This window comes from Ipomoea triloba, chromosome 10, assembly GCF_003576645.1.
Source record: "Ipomoea triloba cultivar NCNSP0323 chromosome 10, ASM357664v1".
Classification (NCBI taxonomy): Eukaryota; Viridiplantae; Streptophyta; class Magnoliopsida; order Solanales; family Convolvulaceae; genus Ipomoea; species Ipomoea triloba.
The window spans coordinates 897,003-913,498 of record NC_044925.1 but is presented as its reverse complement, the minus strand read 5'-3'; the positions used below and the strand labels follow the sequence as shown (position 1 = coordinate 913,498).

Genomic DNA, 16,496 nt, shown 5'->3' with positions numbered 1-16,496 from the left:
ATCCACTCCTCTTCCGAGAGTATGTGAGTAAACCCTCGCCCTGCGATCCTAGCCGGCAAAGGACCACAAGGGTGACCGACTCAAACCCGGGTGACAGACGGTTTCGAACTCAAGACCTCACGGCCGCGAGCGTCTTGGTCATGCCACTCAGGCTGCCCTTACGGGCGATTTGCAGATATTTTGGATCTATGTATATGTGTGAGAGAGAGGCCATGGTAAGAACAATAATGGCAAAGAATTATTGTACAATAATGTGGAACTACATTATTGGAGATTTACCCATTAAAATAAATTACATTTTCTTTTTTTAGTTTACATTATGTACTCATGTAGTGATGTAAGCATAGGAATGATATATGGTAGCAATTAAGTTAGCAACAGACAGACACAACCAAACCAAACCTCTAAAAGTCATTATTCAGTCTCCACTGCTAGAGAGTAGAGAGTGAAGTAACCATGGGCGACGCTATCGTCTCCGGTGTTGTGACCAGTGTTGTGGAACAGGTGATCACCATCATCAAGGACCAAGTAGTCCAGGAGTTAAGAGCAGCGTTGGGTGTGGAGAAGGAGATCAAAAACCTCTCATCAAAGCTCAACAAAATCAGGGCGGTGTTGAATGATGCAGAGAGGAGAAGCTTCAAGGAAGAGAGCGTGAAGCTGTGGGTGGAAGAGATCAAAAACCTCTGCTACGATGTGGAAGATGTTGTGGACGAGTGGAGCACCAAAACTCGCAGACAACAGATGGAGAGGTCGTCCCAGGTTGCAGGAAACTGTAGCTTTTTCCTGCCTTCTTGTTTCCATTTCAAAAGGATTGTGATGCATCGAGACATCGCCAAGAAAATAAAGGAACTTGATTCCAGACTTGATCGGATTACGAGAGAGAAAGATCAGTTCAATTTTCTTGCTGTAGCAAACACATCTGCATCACTACACCCTGATCACAAATCGAAACCAGTCAGCACTCCGTTTGATGTGGATGCAACAGAGATTCAAGGTCGGGAATCCGATGCCAGTGGTTTAATAAGCAAGTTGCTGGAGAATAATAATAATAATAATGGTTCCCCTGTCGTCATTTCCATAGTGGGCGCCGGAGGGATAGGGAAAACTACCCTTGCTCAACTAGTCTATGGCCATCAACAGATAAAGACTCATTTTGATGAAAGGGTGTGGGTTTGTGTTTCACACCCTTTTGACCAGATCAAGATTGCAAAAGCCATTGTTGAGTCAACCACTAAAAGCTCCACAGATCTATCTCAATTGCCAATGTTACTGGAAAAAATCCAAAGCACTTTGTCTCAGGAAAGGTTAGGTTACGTTCTATTAGAATAATGCTATATATATTATATTTTTCTGTTATGATCAGTTCTCTTTTTCTTTTTTCTTTTTTTTTTTTTTGGCAAGATTTTTAGTTGAATTTATTTGTTTGAATTACTCTTTTTTGTGTTTCTGGTTATTGGAGATATTTTAGGGGTTTGCTACTCTTTCATGTATAAATTTATCAATGGTACGGTGGAATGAAATATTACGTTCCTTTCCAAATATGTGAGTGATTAATTTTCCCTACAGGTTCCTACTTGTGTTGGATGATGTGTGGACAGAGGAGGATGCAATGTGGGCGCCATTGGATGATGTGTGGACAGAGGAGGATGCAATGTGGGCGCCATTTAATGATGTGTGGACAGAGGAGGATGCAATGTGGGCGCCATTTAAGAACTGCCTCAAGGTTGGACTCCCCGGGTGGGCGCCATTTAAGAACTGCCTCAAGGTTGGACTCCCCGGCAGTAGAATCTTGGTGACCTCAAGGAGTGAGAGGGTTGCAAGAATGATGGCAAGTGTGTATCTGCATCAGGTGGACCTCATCTCCGACTCTGATGCTTGGTTGTTGCTTAGCAAGATTGCATTTTCCGAGGGAAGGGATGACGCTTATTCTAAGAAACTGGAGGAAATTGGTAAGCAAATTGCTCAAAAGTGTAAAGGACTGCCACTTGCTGTTAAGGTTATGGGAAGCCTGTTACGTAACAAAGATACTGAGGATAAGGTTATGGGAAGCCTGTTACGTAACAAAGATACTGAGGAGGAATGGCAAACGGTTTTATCTCAGCTGGATACTAAATTTTCGAATGTGGAGGGAGTGGAAACAGATCTCTTTCCTCATTTGCGTCTAAGCTACGATGATTTAACCCCTCAGATGAAGAGATGTTTCTCATATTGTGCTGTCTTTCCCAAGGATTATAGAATAGATGTAGATGAGCTTGCTGTCTTTCCCAAGGATTATAGAATAGATGTAGATGAGCTAATCAGAATTTGGATGGCACAAGGTTATCTCACAACAACAAATGGTAGTGATCATAATAATCAGATGGAACAGAAAGGCCGGGAGATTTTTAACAATTTAGCAATGCGTTCTTTGTTCCAAGATTTTATGAAACATCGCTGGGTTTCCAACATCATTATATCTTGCAAAATACATGACATAGTGCATGATTTTGCCGAGTTTCTTGCAAAAAATGAATGCTACAGTGTTGTTTGGCAGGAGGATAAGGTGAAGATTGAAAATCTACGTCATCTATCATTGCAGAAAACTAGAAGGCCTATGGATCTTGCTTCCAATTATGGTGTCCTTGGAAAACTTCGCACTTTTATTGCTAAAGACCTTTCTCCCGAACAACTTACTGCAAATATGTTCAATGGTCTAAAATCTGTAAGAGTATTGGGATTGCATAACTGTATGTTGTCAAAACTCCCAAAGGAGATAGGAAATTTGTTTCATCTAAGGTACATTGATTTACGTTGGAGCAACGTTAAGGAGTTACCTGATTCAATTTGCTCTTTGGATAACTTGCAAACTCTAAATCTTCAAGGATGTATCTGTCTTTCTAGACTTCCCGAAGGGATTGGAAATTTGCATCACCTAAGCGTGATTGATTTAAGTAGGACCAACGTTGAGGAGTTACCTGATTCAATTTGCTCTTTGGATAACTTGCAAACTCTAAATCTTCAAGGATGTATGTGTCTTTCTAGACTTCCCGAAGGGATTGGAAATTTGCATCACTTAAGCAAGATTGATTTAAGTAGTAGCAAAGTTGAGGAGTTACCTGATTCAATTTGCTCTTTGGATAACTTGCAAACTCTAAATCTTCAAGTATGTAAGTGTCTTTCAAGACTTCCTGAAGGGATTGGAAATTTACACAAGTTAAGGAAGATTGATTTACATTGGAGCAAAGTTGAGGAGTTACCTGATTCAATTTGCTCTTTGGATAACTTGGAAATTCTAAATCTCCAAGGATGTGAGTGTCTTTCTAGACTTCCTGAAGGGAATCTCCAAGGATGTGAGTGTCTTTCTAGACTTCCTGAAGGGATTGGAAATTTACACAAGTTACTTTCTAGACTTCCTGAAGGGATTGGAAATTTACACAAGTTATGGAAGATTGATTTAAGTAGGACCAAAGTTGAGGAGTTACCTGATTCAATTTGCTCTTTGGATAACTTGGAAATTCTAAATCTCCAAGGATGTGAGTGTCTTTCTAGACTTCCTGAAGGGATTGGAAATTTACACAAGTTAAGGAAGATTGATTTAAGTAGAAGCAAAGTTGAGGAGTTACCTGATTCAATTTGCTCTTTGGATAACTTGGAATATCTAAATCTTCAAAGATGTGAGTGTCTTTCAAGACTTCCTGAAGGGATTGGAAATTTACACAAGTTAAGGAAGATTGATTTAAGTAGGACCAAAGTTGAGGAGTTACCTGATTCAATTTGCTCTTTGGATAACTTGGAAATTCTAAATCTCCAAGGATGTGAGTGTCTTTCTAGACTTCCTGAAGGGATTGGAAATTTACACAAGTTAAGGAAGATTGATTTAAGTAGGACCAAAGTTGAGGAGTTACCTGATTCAATTTGCTCTTTGGATAACTTGGAAATTCTAAATCTCCAAGGATGTGAGTGTCTTTCTAGACTTCCTGAAGGGATTGGAAATTTACACAAGTTAAGGAAGATTGATTTAAGTAGGACCAAAGTTGAGGAGTTACCTGATTCAATTTGCTCTTTGGATAACTTGGAAATTCTAAATCTCCAAGGATGTGAGTGTCTTTCTAGACTTCCTGAAGGGATTGGAAATTTACACAAGTTAAGGAAGATTGATTTAAGTAGGACCAAAGTTGAGGAGTTACCTGATTCAATTTGCTCTTTGGATAACTTGGAAATTCTAAATCTCCAAGGATGTGAGTGTCTTTCTAGACTTCCTGAAGGGATTGGAAATTTACACAAGTTAAGGAAGATTGATTTAAGTAGGACCAAAGTTGAGGAGTTACCTGATTCAATTTGCTCTTTGGATAACTTGGAAATTCTAAATCTCCAAGGATGTGAGTGTCTTTCTAGACTTCCTGAAGGGATTGGAAATTTACACAAGTTAAGGAAGATTGATTTAAGTAGGACCAAAGTTGAGGAGTTACCTGATTCAATTTGCTCTTTGGATAACTTGGAAATTCTAAATCTCCAAGGATATGAGTGTCTTTCTAGACTTCCTGAAGGGATTGGAAATTTACACAAGTTAAGGGAGATTGATTTAAGTAGAAGCAAAGTTGAGGAGTTACCTGATTCAATTTGCTCTTTGGATAGTTTGGAAACTCTAGACCTTAAAGGATGTGAGTGTCTTTCTAGACTTCCTGAAGGGATTGGAAATTTACACAAGTTAAGGAAGATTGATTTAAGTAGGACCAAAGTTGAGGAGTTACCTGATTCAATTTGCTCTTTGGATAACTTGGAAATTTTAAATCTCCAAGGATGTGAGTGTCTTTCTAGACTTCCTGAAGGGATTGGAAATTTACACAAGTTAAGGGAGATTGATTTAAGTTGGAGCAAACTTGAGGAGTTACCTGATTCAATTTGCTCTTTGGATAGCTTGCAAACTCTAAATCTTGAAGGATGTGAGTGTCTTTCTAGACTTCCTGAAGGGATTGGAAATTTGCGTCACCTAAGCAAGATTGATTTAAGTTTGAGCAAACTTGAGGAGTTACCTGATTCAATTTGCTCTTTGGATAGTTTGGAAACTCTAGACCTTAAAGGATGTGAGTGTCTTTCTAGACTTCCTGAAGGGATTGGAAATTTGCGTCACCTAAGTGAGATTGATTTAAGTAGGACCAAAGTTGAGGAGTTACCTGATTCAATTTGCTCTTTGGATAACTTGCAAATTCTAAATCTTCGAGGATGTGAGTGTCTTTCTAGACTTCCCGAAGGGATTGGAAATTTGTGTTACCTAATTGAGATTGATTTAAGTAGGAGCAAAGTTGAGGAGTTACCTGATTCAATTTGTTCTTTGGCTAACTTGAAAATTCTAGACCTTGAAGGATGTGAGTGTCTTTCAAGACTTCCTGAAGGGATTGGAAATTTACACAAGTTAAGGAAGATTGATTTAAGTAGGACCAAAGTTGAGGAGTTACCTGAGAAGATTGATTTAAGTAGGACCAAAGTTGAGGAGTTACCTGATTCAATTTGCTCTTTGGGGACCAAAGTTGAGGAGTTACCTGATTCAATTTGCTCTTTGGATACCAAAGTTGAGGAGTTACCTGATTCAATTTGCTCTTTGGATAGTTTGGAAACTCTAGACCTTAAAGGATGTGAGTGTCTTTCTAGACTTCCTGAAGGGATTGGAAATTTGCGTCACCTAAGCAAGATTGATTTAAGTTTGAGCAAACTTGAGGAGTTACCTGATTCAATTTGCTCTTTGGATAGTTTGGAAACTCTAGACCTTAAAGGATGTGAGTGTCTTTCAAGACTTCCTGAAGGGATTGGAAATTTACATCAGTTACGATTGATTGATTTAAGAGGGTGTAAAGTAGAGTTGCCTGATTCAATTTACTCTTTGAGCAAGTTGAAAATTCGAGTTGGGGAACTGGGCAGCGATCTATCTGAATCTGAATATTGCAGCGAATGATCGAGATATGGAGGAAGCGTGAAAGCAATGTATGTTCTATTTCTCAGGAGGCACTTATAGCTAGCGCATCAACAGAATTGAATTGAAGTATCCATTCTTCTATTATATACAACTCTCACTCCATCATCACAGCACTTTGAGGGGGCAGCAAACACAACTGTCATTGCCACTGCCACCAAACTCACACATTAATGGAGGCGCCGACGGTGCTGCTCGCTCTCTGCATGCATGCCCTCATGTAAACTTCCACTACTGTATCATTATATTATATTATATTGTTTTCTCTTCACATTCACTTCTTCATCATTTAATTTATTTATGCACTTCTACTCTGCATTGCATTCATGGATCTGATCTATATATTTGTACAAATCATTTTCAACACATTATTGGTTAACAAACTGTGAAGCTAGCCATTCGTGCTTTGCTTGAAGTAAGTTTCTAATGTGTAGGCGACTTATTTATGGCTTAATCCTCTTTATGGTTACACAAATATATTTTATGCTATTGTTGCTTAGCAGTGTTAATCATACAATAGAGTTACTGTAGGCCGAAAATCATCAAACTATGATTATGATGCAAGAATCCACTCAATAATCAATACTTCAAGTAGCCATTTTATATTTCCAATACTGTAGGAGCTAACACAGGGAAGAACAAGTTTACTGTAGCATTTGAAATAATTTATTGAAATATGGATTATTGCAAGTTTGCCTTTTTTTTCATCCTCTGTTTCTTAAAATTTTAAATCTTGATAGGGTTTTATAGAATATTCTTCTTTTTCAAATGACATCCAAACCATCACTCAATTGAAATGTGTAGCTTACACACAGAATACTGCTATTCTGATCTTTTACCAAACTTGCAGTGTAGCTTTTATATCATCTTCTAACAACATTTATTTATTTATTTATATAGAAATGGCAGCAGCTTAAAAGAAATAGAGGGAGTAAATCACAAGCTGGCATGTCTCAACCACCATCGTTGCATGCATTAATTGATGGCTCGGGAGAAGCAAGTACACACGTATGTAAGGGCAACACCGTGTAATGAAGTCCCTAGGCAATTGGTGGATACTGATTCTGAACGGAATGGAAGGTGTGCTTGATTTGCGAATAACGGACTCAGCACCAGGTGGTTAGTGACCTACTTCAACCCAACATACCTCACACTTGAGCGTCCTAGTGGAACTGCAATTAGAATAACAAGAGAAGATGTTGCCCCCACACCAATGGGAAGAACAGAGATAGTTGAAAGTCCAAGCCAGGTAAAACCACCATTTGAATATGGGCAAACTCCTTGTTGAGGCTGTGCAAAACAGAGAATAATATATATAATGGTCAAATTTGTTTTTAGTGTGAATGATTCCAGGGTGTGCAATCACCCTATTGATGTTGTGCAAATCTAAAATTACTATGCAAATTCATTTACAAGTGTTGTTTATTGTTTATTGTTTGTTGTGCAGTTTACGGTTAGCTACGACGCAATGTAGTTTTGTCTTTAGAGATTATAGAGTTTATGGGGGTCATATCTTGCTGTAATTCTGAATTTTGTGTGCAGGGATGTGATGAACCCACAGAGCCAGAGCCACAATCCACAACTCCTAACTGACCTAACAAGGTTCAGTTTTCCACAAGTAGTGCTATTATATATAGTCAAGTAGTTCTTTGCTATTTGTTAACAATTTTAATGGGGTGATATGAGTTGAGATGGTAGATAAGCCGAGTAATGTGGTTTTTAAAGCTGTGCATTCCAGCATCCCACCTCATGAATTTGTTTTTCCTGGTATAGGGCATAGGAGTGGAAGCCCCTATTGGGCAGCAACACATACAGTGTGAATGAATCTGATTATAGGACACCTTCTCCATAAAGGTTTCCTTCGAAACCCATATTTCTTCACAAGTTCATGACCATATATAGTATTCTAACTTGTGTTTATTAAATACATAGATACAGATCCCACATCAGGATATGTTGAGTCGCACCATTTGTATTAGAATGTCAAGACAGTGAATAGTTGAAGATGGAGGAAGTAAGCAGAGACTGTATTGATTAGAATGAATGAATACTAAATGCAGAGTGAGTACAGTCTATATATGGGGACGGAAGGGAAGAAAGCTAACAGAAAATTACAACGTGTATGTACATAAAAGCCCCTGGCTACTTTCTTGCTTAGCTACTGAACGTATATCCTCCAACAATTTGTGGCACCACTAAAAATGTTACCTGTAGATCCACTAATAACATGCATGCGCTAATTTGTTTGCACCAACTTTGGCAGGCACTGTGGAGATGTCTACCATCCCTACACCCGCACACGTTTGTCTTATGGTCCAACGAGACCTTAACATGTAAGCGTGTTAAGGCGCACACAAGGTGTAAGCTAAGTGTTCACGTAAATGGTTTTTTGCATCTAAACTATTCGTTTTTGATGTTTTGTGTTTAGAAATGAGGAATTATTTGCACATAATGGGAGGACCGCACTTTTGTCGGATTTCAATTCCTATCTTTATAGAAGTGCGAGTAGGTGTCATTGATGCATGGTGTTGTGTCCTAGAGAAAATGAAAAAGAGGGACAGCCCTAGTCGATTTTTTGCTTCTACCTACACAACGGTAAGTATTCAGTGCAAACAAATTAAAGTAGAGTTTTGGCAGCTATCGATCTGAACTTGTGTTTTGTAATGCTGCAAAAAAGCTCCACACAATGGTTTCCCCCAACGCCACCCAAGACAAAAGGATTGAGTGGTTCATTGTTCAGTTGGAAGCATATCTCAGGCTTGCACCAAACTTGAACTATGCAACTTTGGGCATGGTAAACACCTGTAAACGTACTCTCTACTGTTATTTTGGTGTAGTGGCTAGTGCTGAGTTTTACATAATTTCCATTCTAGAATAACTTCATTAAACAGTTTTAATGGATCGCAGTTCTTCTTGCAGAAACAGCTCTAATGATTTCCAGAGTAGGTCCCGATTTTGTGCACCTTGATTCTTATGAAAATTTGTATTTTGATCCCGAGATTGTACTATCGCAAATTGGCCCATGGAAGAATTTCGTGGAGGTTGCCATTGCGCTACATTGACAATTGCTATCAACTAGTTCTCCATATGTGACTGACGGACTTCTCATGAACCCCCAAATTATTGTTGTCATAATTGGATACAATTCATCACCGGGTTGGATGATTATGCTGACTACCAAATCTTTTTCAGAGATGGAGTTTTGGACCAAGGCTAGATAGTCGGCAATTGTTTTTATAAAATTAAAATATATGATGAGAATGCCTAATTAGCTGTAAAGTGTTCACATGACAGACATTTACCCCTATGAGAATGGGATAGAGAGTTAATGAACCAGCTAGTCTGATATGTATAAACAATTATAAATTGAGTTATGTACAAATGTATAATGGCTTCCTTCGGCTAAAACTCTCTAACGCCGTCGTCGTCGCGTTCCAGAAACCTGGGAGTCCATAGCGAAGCAGACGAAGTTGGAGAAGATGACCAGCGAACACTTCACTGGACAGATTGGGATGAGGTATGTTGTAATCCACCATGGGTGTTCAACTATCTCCTTAATTACTTGAATCAAAGCACTAATTGAAAGCACCCAAAATGTTGGACGATGTTTACAGGATAGTAGAATTGGATTGGTGTGGATAACTATCTGCTACAAGGTTGGTTAAAACATACCACGATTGGGGACACCGGGCCAATCATATTCCTGACGGTAAGCTTGCACCTACAACAATTATATTCTCTTTGAACACAGTCTTGTGAATGAAAGCAGAGAACAACTAACAATATATTTTCCATCCCAAATGTATTACACTGATCATTTAATTTGCTGGTCGAATACCGTATTGTCCCTAGGAATATTTCCGCGTTCCGAGGATTTGGACTGGGAACAGTTGATCGAGGATCGGTGCTTCATCCTCTACTGACCAGTAATGGATAACACTGTCAGATTACATGCGAGGAAGGAAGTCAGGTAAAACTACTATTTCAATATGCGCTGTGCAAAACAGAGAATAATGGTCAAATTTGTGTTGTGTAGTGGTGCAACTAATTGTTATTGTTTGATGTGGAAATTAATTTAATTAGTAAGTTGCTACTGTTATTGTTTGATGTGGAAATCATTTCAGGGTATGCAAACATTTTGTTGGAAGCATATCTCAGGCTTGCACCAATCTTGAACTATGCAACCTTGGACATGGTAAACACCTCTCTACTGTTATTTTGGTGTAGTGGCTAGCTAGTGCTGAGTTTTATATAATTTCCATTCTCGAATAACTTCATTAATCAGTTTAAATGGATCTATCTCAGTTCTTCTTGCAGAAACGGCTCTAATAATTTCCAGAGTTGGTCCCTGCTTTTGTGCACCTTGGATCTTAAGAAAATTTGTATTTTGATTCCGAGAATGTACTATCGCAAATTGGCCCATGGAAAAATCTTGTGGAGGTTGTCATTGCGCTACATCAGCAATTGCTATCAACTAGTTCTTCATATGTGACTGACTTCTCACGAACTCATATTCTTGTCATAATTAGATGCAATTCATCACCGAGTCAGGTGATTATGTGTGGACAGATGAGGAATCTCGTGGAGGTTGTTTTTCCTTATAGGTTCCTACTTGTGTTGGATGATGTGTGGACAGATGAGGAATCTCGCGGAGGTTGTTTTTCCTTATAGGTTCCTACTTGTGTTGGATGATGTGTGGACAGAGGAGAATGCAAAGTGGGCGCCATTTAAGAACTGCCTCCTCAATGTTGCACTCCCTGGGAGTAGAATCTTGGTGACCTCAAGGAGTGAGAGAGTTGCAAAAATGATGGCAAGTGTGAGACATGTTATTAAGTTTTTTTTTTATACATACTGTAGTATCATTTCAGCAAAATTAAAGTATTATTTTAATTCAATTACAATTCTATTTGATAATATACTAATATGTAAAACATGTTATTTAGTTTCATTTTGTACATACTTCGGTTTCATTTAAACACAACTAAAGTATCTTTTCAATTCAATTACAAGTTTATTTGATAATATAAACACAATATATGAGACAAGTTATTCAGTTTCATTTTAGATACATGTACTATAATTTCATTTTGTTATGAACACTGAAAAAATACGAGATCTGTTAAAATTTAATGGTTGTCGTTTCTTTACTTAAAAAATGGCGCAGTTTTTGAAACATGGTGGGCGGTATAACAACTGTTCTAATTTCTATTGATATTAAGAGTGTTTAATAAAAATTAGTCTGTAAGTAATCGGAAAATAATAGCACGTTTAATTTCATAGTGCATGGAATCAAGTCATTGTCTTGATTTATGAGGAAGCTAGCTAGCTAGGCTCCACGCCACAAACAAAATGTAGCATTTATGTACGTACAACGTAGCTAAAAATGTGACCAATTACTCTACAATACACTCTCATCGTACTAATACATGAGTGCACAGCTTTGTTAAGTTGCTCGTGAAACACCGTGAGGGACGTCGAAATAATGGAGAAATCTTAAATACTCTTACGAATTTAGCCAACCACACCCGAATTGGTATACTCCTATGAATATAGCCAACCACACCACCGTACTTGTAGTCCCTCCGCTTTCTAACAGTAACAGTTGTAGTGACTGTTCCACCAATAACAGTTGCATTCATTCACTTTCCTGTTGGAGATTTATATAATAATAAATGTGCATTTGAGGATTTCAAACATGTTAAATTTATATAATATTTGAGAGTTGTGAAGTTAAATATTATTTTAAGTTTAGTAGAAAGTTTATAAAAATTATTTAATTTTGATGGGAAGGTTTTCTAGTTAATTAGCAGAAGAGTTCTAAAATTAAAGTGTACATGTTATTTAAGGTATGCTCATATTCAATAAAACCTAAATTTTAAGATAGATGAATAAGATAATCTACTAATTAGAGCTATCGGAACGGACCGACTGGGCTGGTGAATATAATGCTCTGGTGGTAAACATATGTATGTATTGATTGGTTGGTTTTACTTAACACAAATAATTGTTTAATCTTTTGATTTCAGAAAAAAAAAATTGTCTAATATTTTGAAGTAAACAAGAAATTTTGTAGACTCAAAGGATAATGAGGATACCTTACTTTAGGATCAGAAGTTTTATAATTATTTCAAGCTTACTATTGTATTTAGAATAAAATTACTAGCAATATTTAATGTTCTTCCTGCAAAGAAACATTAGAACATCGGTTAACAAGAAATCCTCTCCTATCTTCAAGTTACAAAGGATTTTGACATTTATGGGGAATTTTCGAGGTATAAAATATTTTGACATTTATGTAAGAAATCAATATATGATTTTGATGTGCTACTTGGATATGAGTTATTGGTTTGATTCCCATTACGCCAAATCCCAAACTGGATGGTTAAGCTATGCATTACCCCAATTGTCCTATACTTGGATATAAATTAAACTTGCGTTGCACAACTGAGAAATGATATATTAAGGAATTGAATATGATTTAACCCACATGAGTTTTAGAAGAGTCACGAGATTGTTGTATAGAATGTTCGCCCTAGGGTCAATCCAGCAGATTTGTTTACCAAATCCCTTTCTACACTTATCCTTTGAAAAATGTTTTTATTATATTAGAGTGTGTAGGCTTTGAAAATTGTTACTGCTAGGGGGAAGTGGCCACATTTACTTGAATCAACCATAGATATTAGGTTTTGAAGAGCAACAATTATACCACTTTTCCTTTGATTGAGTTTTGATATAATTTGTTTAATTCCAGTTTCTTCTTCTTTTCTTTTTTTTTTTTTTGTTTTTTAACGAGACACAGCTAGTGTAACACATACATGAATAGACATACATCATGTAAGTACTCTTCTCCTAAACTACGTTTTTTCCTGTTGAGATTTTTAATGAGACATGAATATGATATAATAATGTCCAAAAGAAAGTGTTATAATAAGTAAATGTCGACATTTCTAGAAGAATTATATTATAATAATATATATATTTTCATCATTTATAAACTTGTAGTTATACCGAAACTTTAATTTGTATATAATGTATATATTGTGGATTGAAGGATGAATTATAAAAATCGAGTGACCTATATTGTTATACAATGATTCATATGCACGAGGATATGCTTTAATTTACATCAGTTTTAATAATTTTTTATGTGATTATATTCCTTGATTTAATTTTCCTTAGATAGCTAAACAATAAATTAAAATTTCCAAAAATGAGTACTCAAGTTGTTTTTCAGATTTTCAAATATACTCTATTGGGAATAATTATCATGTAATATTATTTTCTTCTTTAAAAGTTGGTCAAATATAATACACATGCTTTTCCCTACATAATTAGTGAACCAATAAAATCAAGGTGTGTTTAGTTCATGGGTTTACACGTAAGGAATGCGAATCAAAATCATAATTGTTTTTGGTTGACAACTTTTTAAAACAAAACTATGGATTTGATTACTATCCCTTTAATTAAACTAATTAAAAGCGAATATAATTCCATTTTATTGGTAATATATGATTTTTTTAAGTTTAGATTAATGCTTTTAGATTTTTATTTTGATCTTTTTTGTTCATATTGGTACTTTGGATGTTATTATATTAGAATTAATTGTCTTAATTTTTTATATATATTTTTTATTTTTAAAACCTTTATTATCATTATAGGATCATACATAATAAAACATCAATATTGATAATCATTCCAATTTCACGTTACTACCGAACATCCAAAATATTTTTACTAAAATTTATTACATTACCAAGTATTTGATTCTCATTCAGATTATGATTCTCTTATGTGAACTAAACACATCCAAATAGTGTATATTACACTTTGAATTCATTAGAGTAAATTACATTTACTTTTTTACTTCATATATTACACTTTATCATGTAAGCATAGGAGTGATATATCGTACCAACACAGACACAAGCAAACCTTATCATCTCTAAAAGTCTCCACTAATGACTCAATAATGGCCGACACTATCATCTCAGTTGATGTGGATAAGCTATTCATCATCGTCAAGGACCAAGTCCATGATAAGACCGATGGCAATAATGGCAAAGAATTATTGTACAATAATGACAAAAGCAACAATTATTGTAGTCTTATTTTTTATTTTGAAATCCGATTCTAAAGTCCGGAAATTATTACTTTTGGTTGGGTTTGGTTCATAGATTTACACACTAAAAATAAGAATTAAGATCATAATTAGTGTGCGGTTGATAACTTTTTAAAGCGCAAATATGAATGTGATTATCCCATCAATTAAAAATCTTATTCCCTAATTAAAAAAGGGTGTCATTCCATCTTATTGGTAATATAATTTTTAAGTTTGGATTCTACTTTTAAATTTTATTTTTTTGTTCATATTCATGCTTTTGATGTCATTATATTATGATCAATTGTCTTGATTTTTGTTTTTGTATTTTAAATCCCATTATAGGGTCATGCCCTCATACACAACTAAACATCAATATTGGTAATCATTCTAATTACACCCTACTACCAAACATGTATGCAAAATACTTTCACCAAAATCTCATTACCATTACCAAGTATTTTTTTTAGGATTATTAACTCTATTACAAGGTAGTGTCTATTCTATATTTTCTCTATCTATTGCAGTCCAAAGAGTCAACACCACACCACCCGGGTTCGATCCCGTGACCTTCCCTCAAGGAGAATCACAGAGGTACCATTACCAAGTATTTGATTTCCAATTATTCAAGAATCATGTAGAACAAATGTAGAATGTGCATTTGGGATTCTTCAATCACGATTTGCAATAATCAATGATCCCGCATATTTTTGAGATAAACATGTATTGCATGATATAATGGCATCGTGCATTATAATGCATGCAGAATATGATCATTGAGGATGAACATGATAAGCAAGTAGATATACAAAATTAAAAGGGAAGTACTAGTTCCTGAAGTTGATATAGGGATGAACACTCCGTAATACATTGATTGAACATTTGTGGGAACGATATAGTAATTTTGATAAATAAATGTAATAAATGTTTTATGCTATATTATTATTATGGAATAAAATAAATTTTAAAAAATAATGTTATATTAGTTGTTTTTAAAAAATTAATGTATTATTATTTACATCACAAATTATCTTTTATATTAACTTTAATTAAATTCAAACTAATAAAATTTTAAATTTTGAGAAACTAAATTATTTTAATGTAGAATAACATTTAGTTTAGAAATTTGGTGTAATGGGTTGGAGATGAATAAAATTTAGTGTGAGGATATACAAAGAATATTCTTTTTAATGTGACATGCATTTTGGTAGAAATTTTTTATGTTTTGGTGTAAAATGGGTTGATGGACTTAGTAGCACTAGTTGTTCTCAAGAACAAAAAGACACTTTAGTCTCTCAATTATAAAAGTGGTGAAAGCACCTCAAAGAATTGTGTTTGGATTTCAAATGATACTGTAAATACATCAATAACAAAAAGAAATTCGTAAATAAAATATAATATTTAGCAGTTGAAGAGTTTACTTATGACAAAAATTATAATATTTATAGGTGAAAGGGATTTTGCCTTTTTAAATATATCGTTTGTTATGTGTAGGTTTAGATTAGTTAATCGAAGATGAGATCACCTAATTTTTTTTAATAAAAAATAAAAAATAAATGATAGTAGGAGTAAACCTCTATAGATTTTTCAATTTAGCTAAATTAATTCTAATTTACCATAATTTCTATTTAAGAGTCACTAGAGGAGGTAAATTACGAGTCGCCAAGTAATTTCCTAGTCAATCCATGTTGTTGATTACTTACATCTGCACATAAGAGATCCATTTTCACACTTTCGCCAACTTGAGGATTAGAATCTCTAAACTAAGGAGCCCAATTGTCCTTGTTTTAACTTTTAATATAACGTTAATTCCACTTTTTGTCACAAATTTATAAGTGTCAGCTTACTTTTAGTCATGTTTTTTCAAAACATTTTCGTTTGGTCCTAGTATTATTGTAGTGTGACCATTTTTGGTTCCCCGTCAATAAAACAGTTTAAATGGGATTAAATACAATGGTATTTTTGGTCCATTAAGTTCTCTGTGCTAAAAAAAATAATAACTTAACACTTATAACTGAATATATAGTCGAAATTGTCCTTGTATTTAATGCGATTTGAATCGTTTTGTTGACAGAGGACAAAAATGATCGTGCATGTCCCAATAATACTAGAACTAAGGGATATTTTAGAAAAAAAAATTAAAAGTGAACTATAAAAAATGTAATTAACTGTTTTAGTATGTATGTATGTATTATTCCTTAAAGGCATATTAGAAAGCAACTCGTTCATGATAGACATGCAGCACTTTGGAAAAAGAAGAAGCAAGCCAGCAAAGACCACTACTACCACGAACATACAGATCGATAAGATCCCGGCCGGCCCCGCTCTATCTTTACTTTTTAATTATGCATTATATGCATGCTTATCAAAAGGAAAGGAAAGGAATATAATAATGATATAAGAAAGAATATATGACATGCAGAATTTTACTATTGGATATAATGTTTTTTT

The 16,496-nt window shown here is 35.2% G+C and overlaps 1 protein-coding gene across 14 annotated transcripts; it reads left to right on the top strand.

The window, feature by feature from the left end:
- The first annotated feature begins 401 nt into the window (after positions 1-401).
- LOC116031701 (disease resistance protein RGA2-like) lies at positions 402-10,950 on the top strand. Of its 14 annotated transcripts, none has more exons than XM_031273961.1 (21): positions 402-1,304; positions 1,567-1,600; positions 1,685-1,723; positions 1,766-1,996; positions 2,039-2,240; positions 2,283-3,314; positions 3,399-5,428; positions 5,555-6,167; positions 6,848-7,196; positions 7,490-7,549; positions 7,721-7,801; positions 7,880-8,067; positions 8,211-8,280; positions 8,376-8,542; positions 8,625-8,741; positions 8,867-8,889; positions 9,386-9,464; positions 9,562-9,656; positions 9,800-9,917; positions 10,072-10,142; positions 10,253-10,950. In XM_031273961.1, the coding sequence occupies exons 1-8, from the start codon at positions 457-459 to the stop codon at positions 5,927-5,929; spliced, it is 4,791 nt and encodes a 1,596-aa protein (XP_031129821.1). In that variant the 5' UTR covers positions 402-456; the 3' UTR covers positions 5,930-6,167; positions 6,848-7,196; positions 7,490-7,549; positions 7,721-7,801; positions 7,880-8,067; positions 8,211-8,280; positions 8,376-8,542; positions 8,625-8,741; positions 8,867-8,889; positions 9,386-9,464; positions 9,562-9,656; positions 9,800-9,917; positions 10,072-10,142; positions 10,253-10,950. The 14 variants fall into 14 exon arrangements, with proteins under 14 accessions (XP_031129821.1, XP_031129823.1, XP_031129834.1 ...); XM_031273963.1 differs by lacking the exon at positions 1,685-1,723 and having other exon boundaries at positions 1,567-1,611; positions 1,738-1,996; positions 10,253-10,534; positions 10,602-10,950; XM_031273974.1 differs by lacking the exon at positions 1,685-1,723 and having other exon boundaries at positions 1,567-1,611; positions 1,738-1,996; positions 2,283-3,268; positions 4,481-5,428.
- Positions 10,951-16,496: the final 5,546 nt, after the last annotated feature.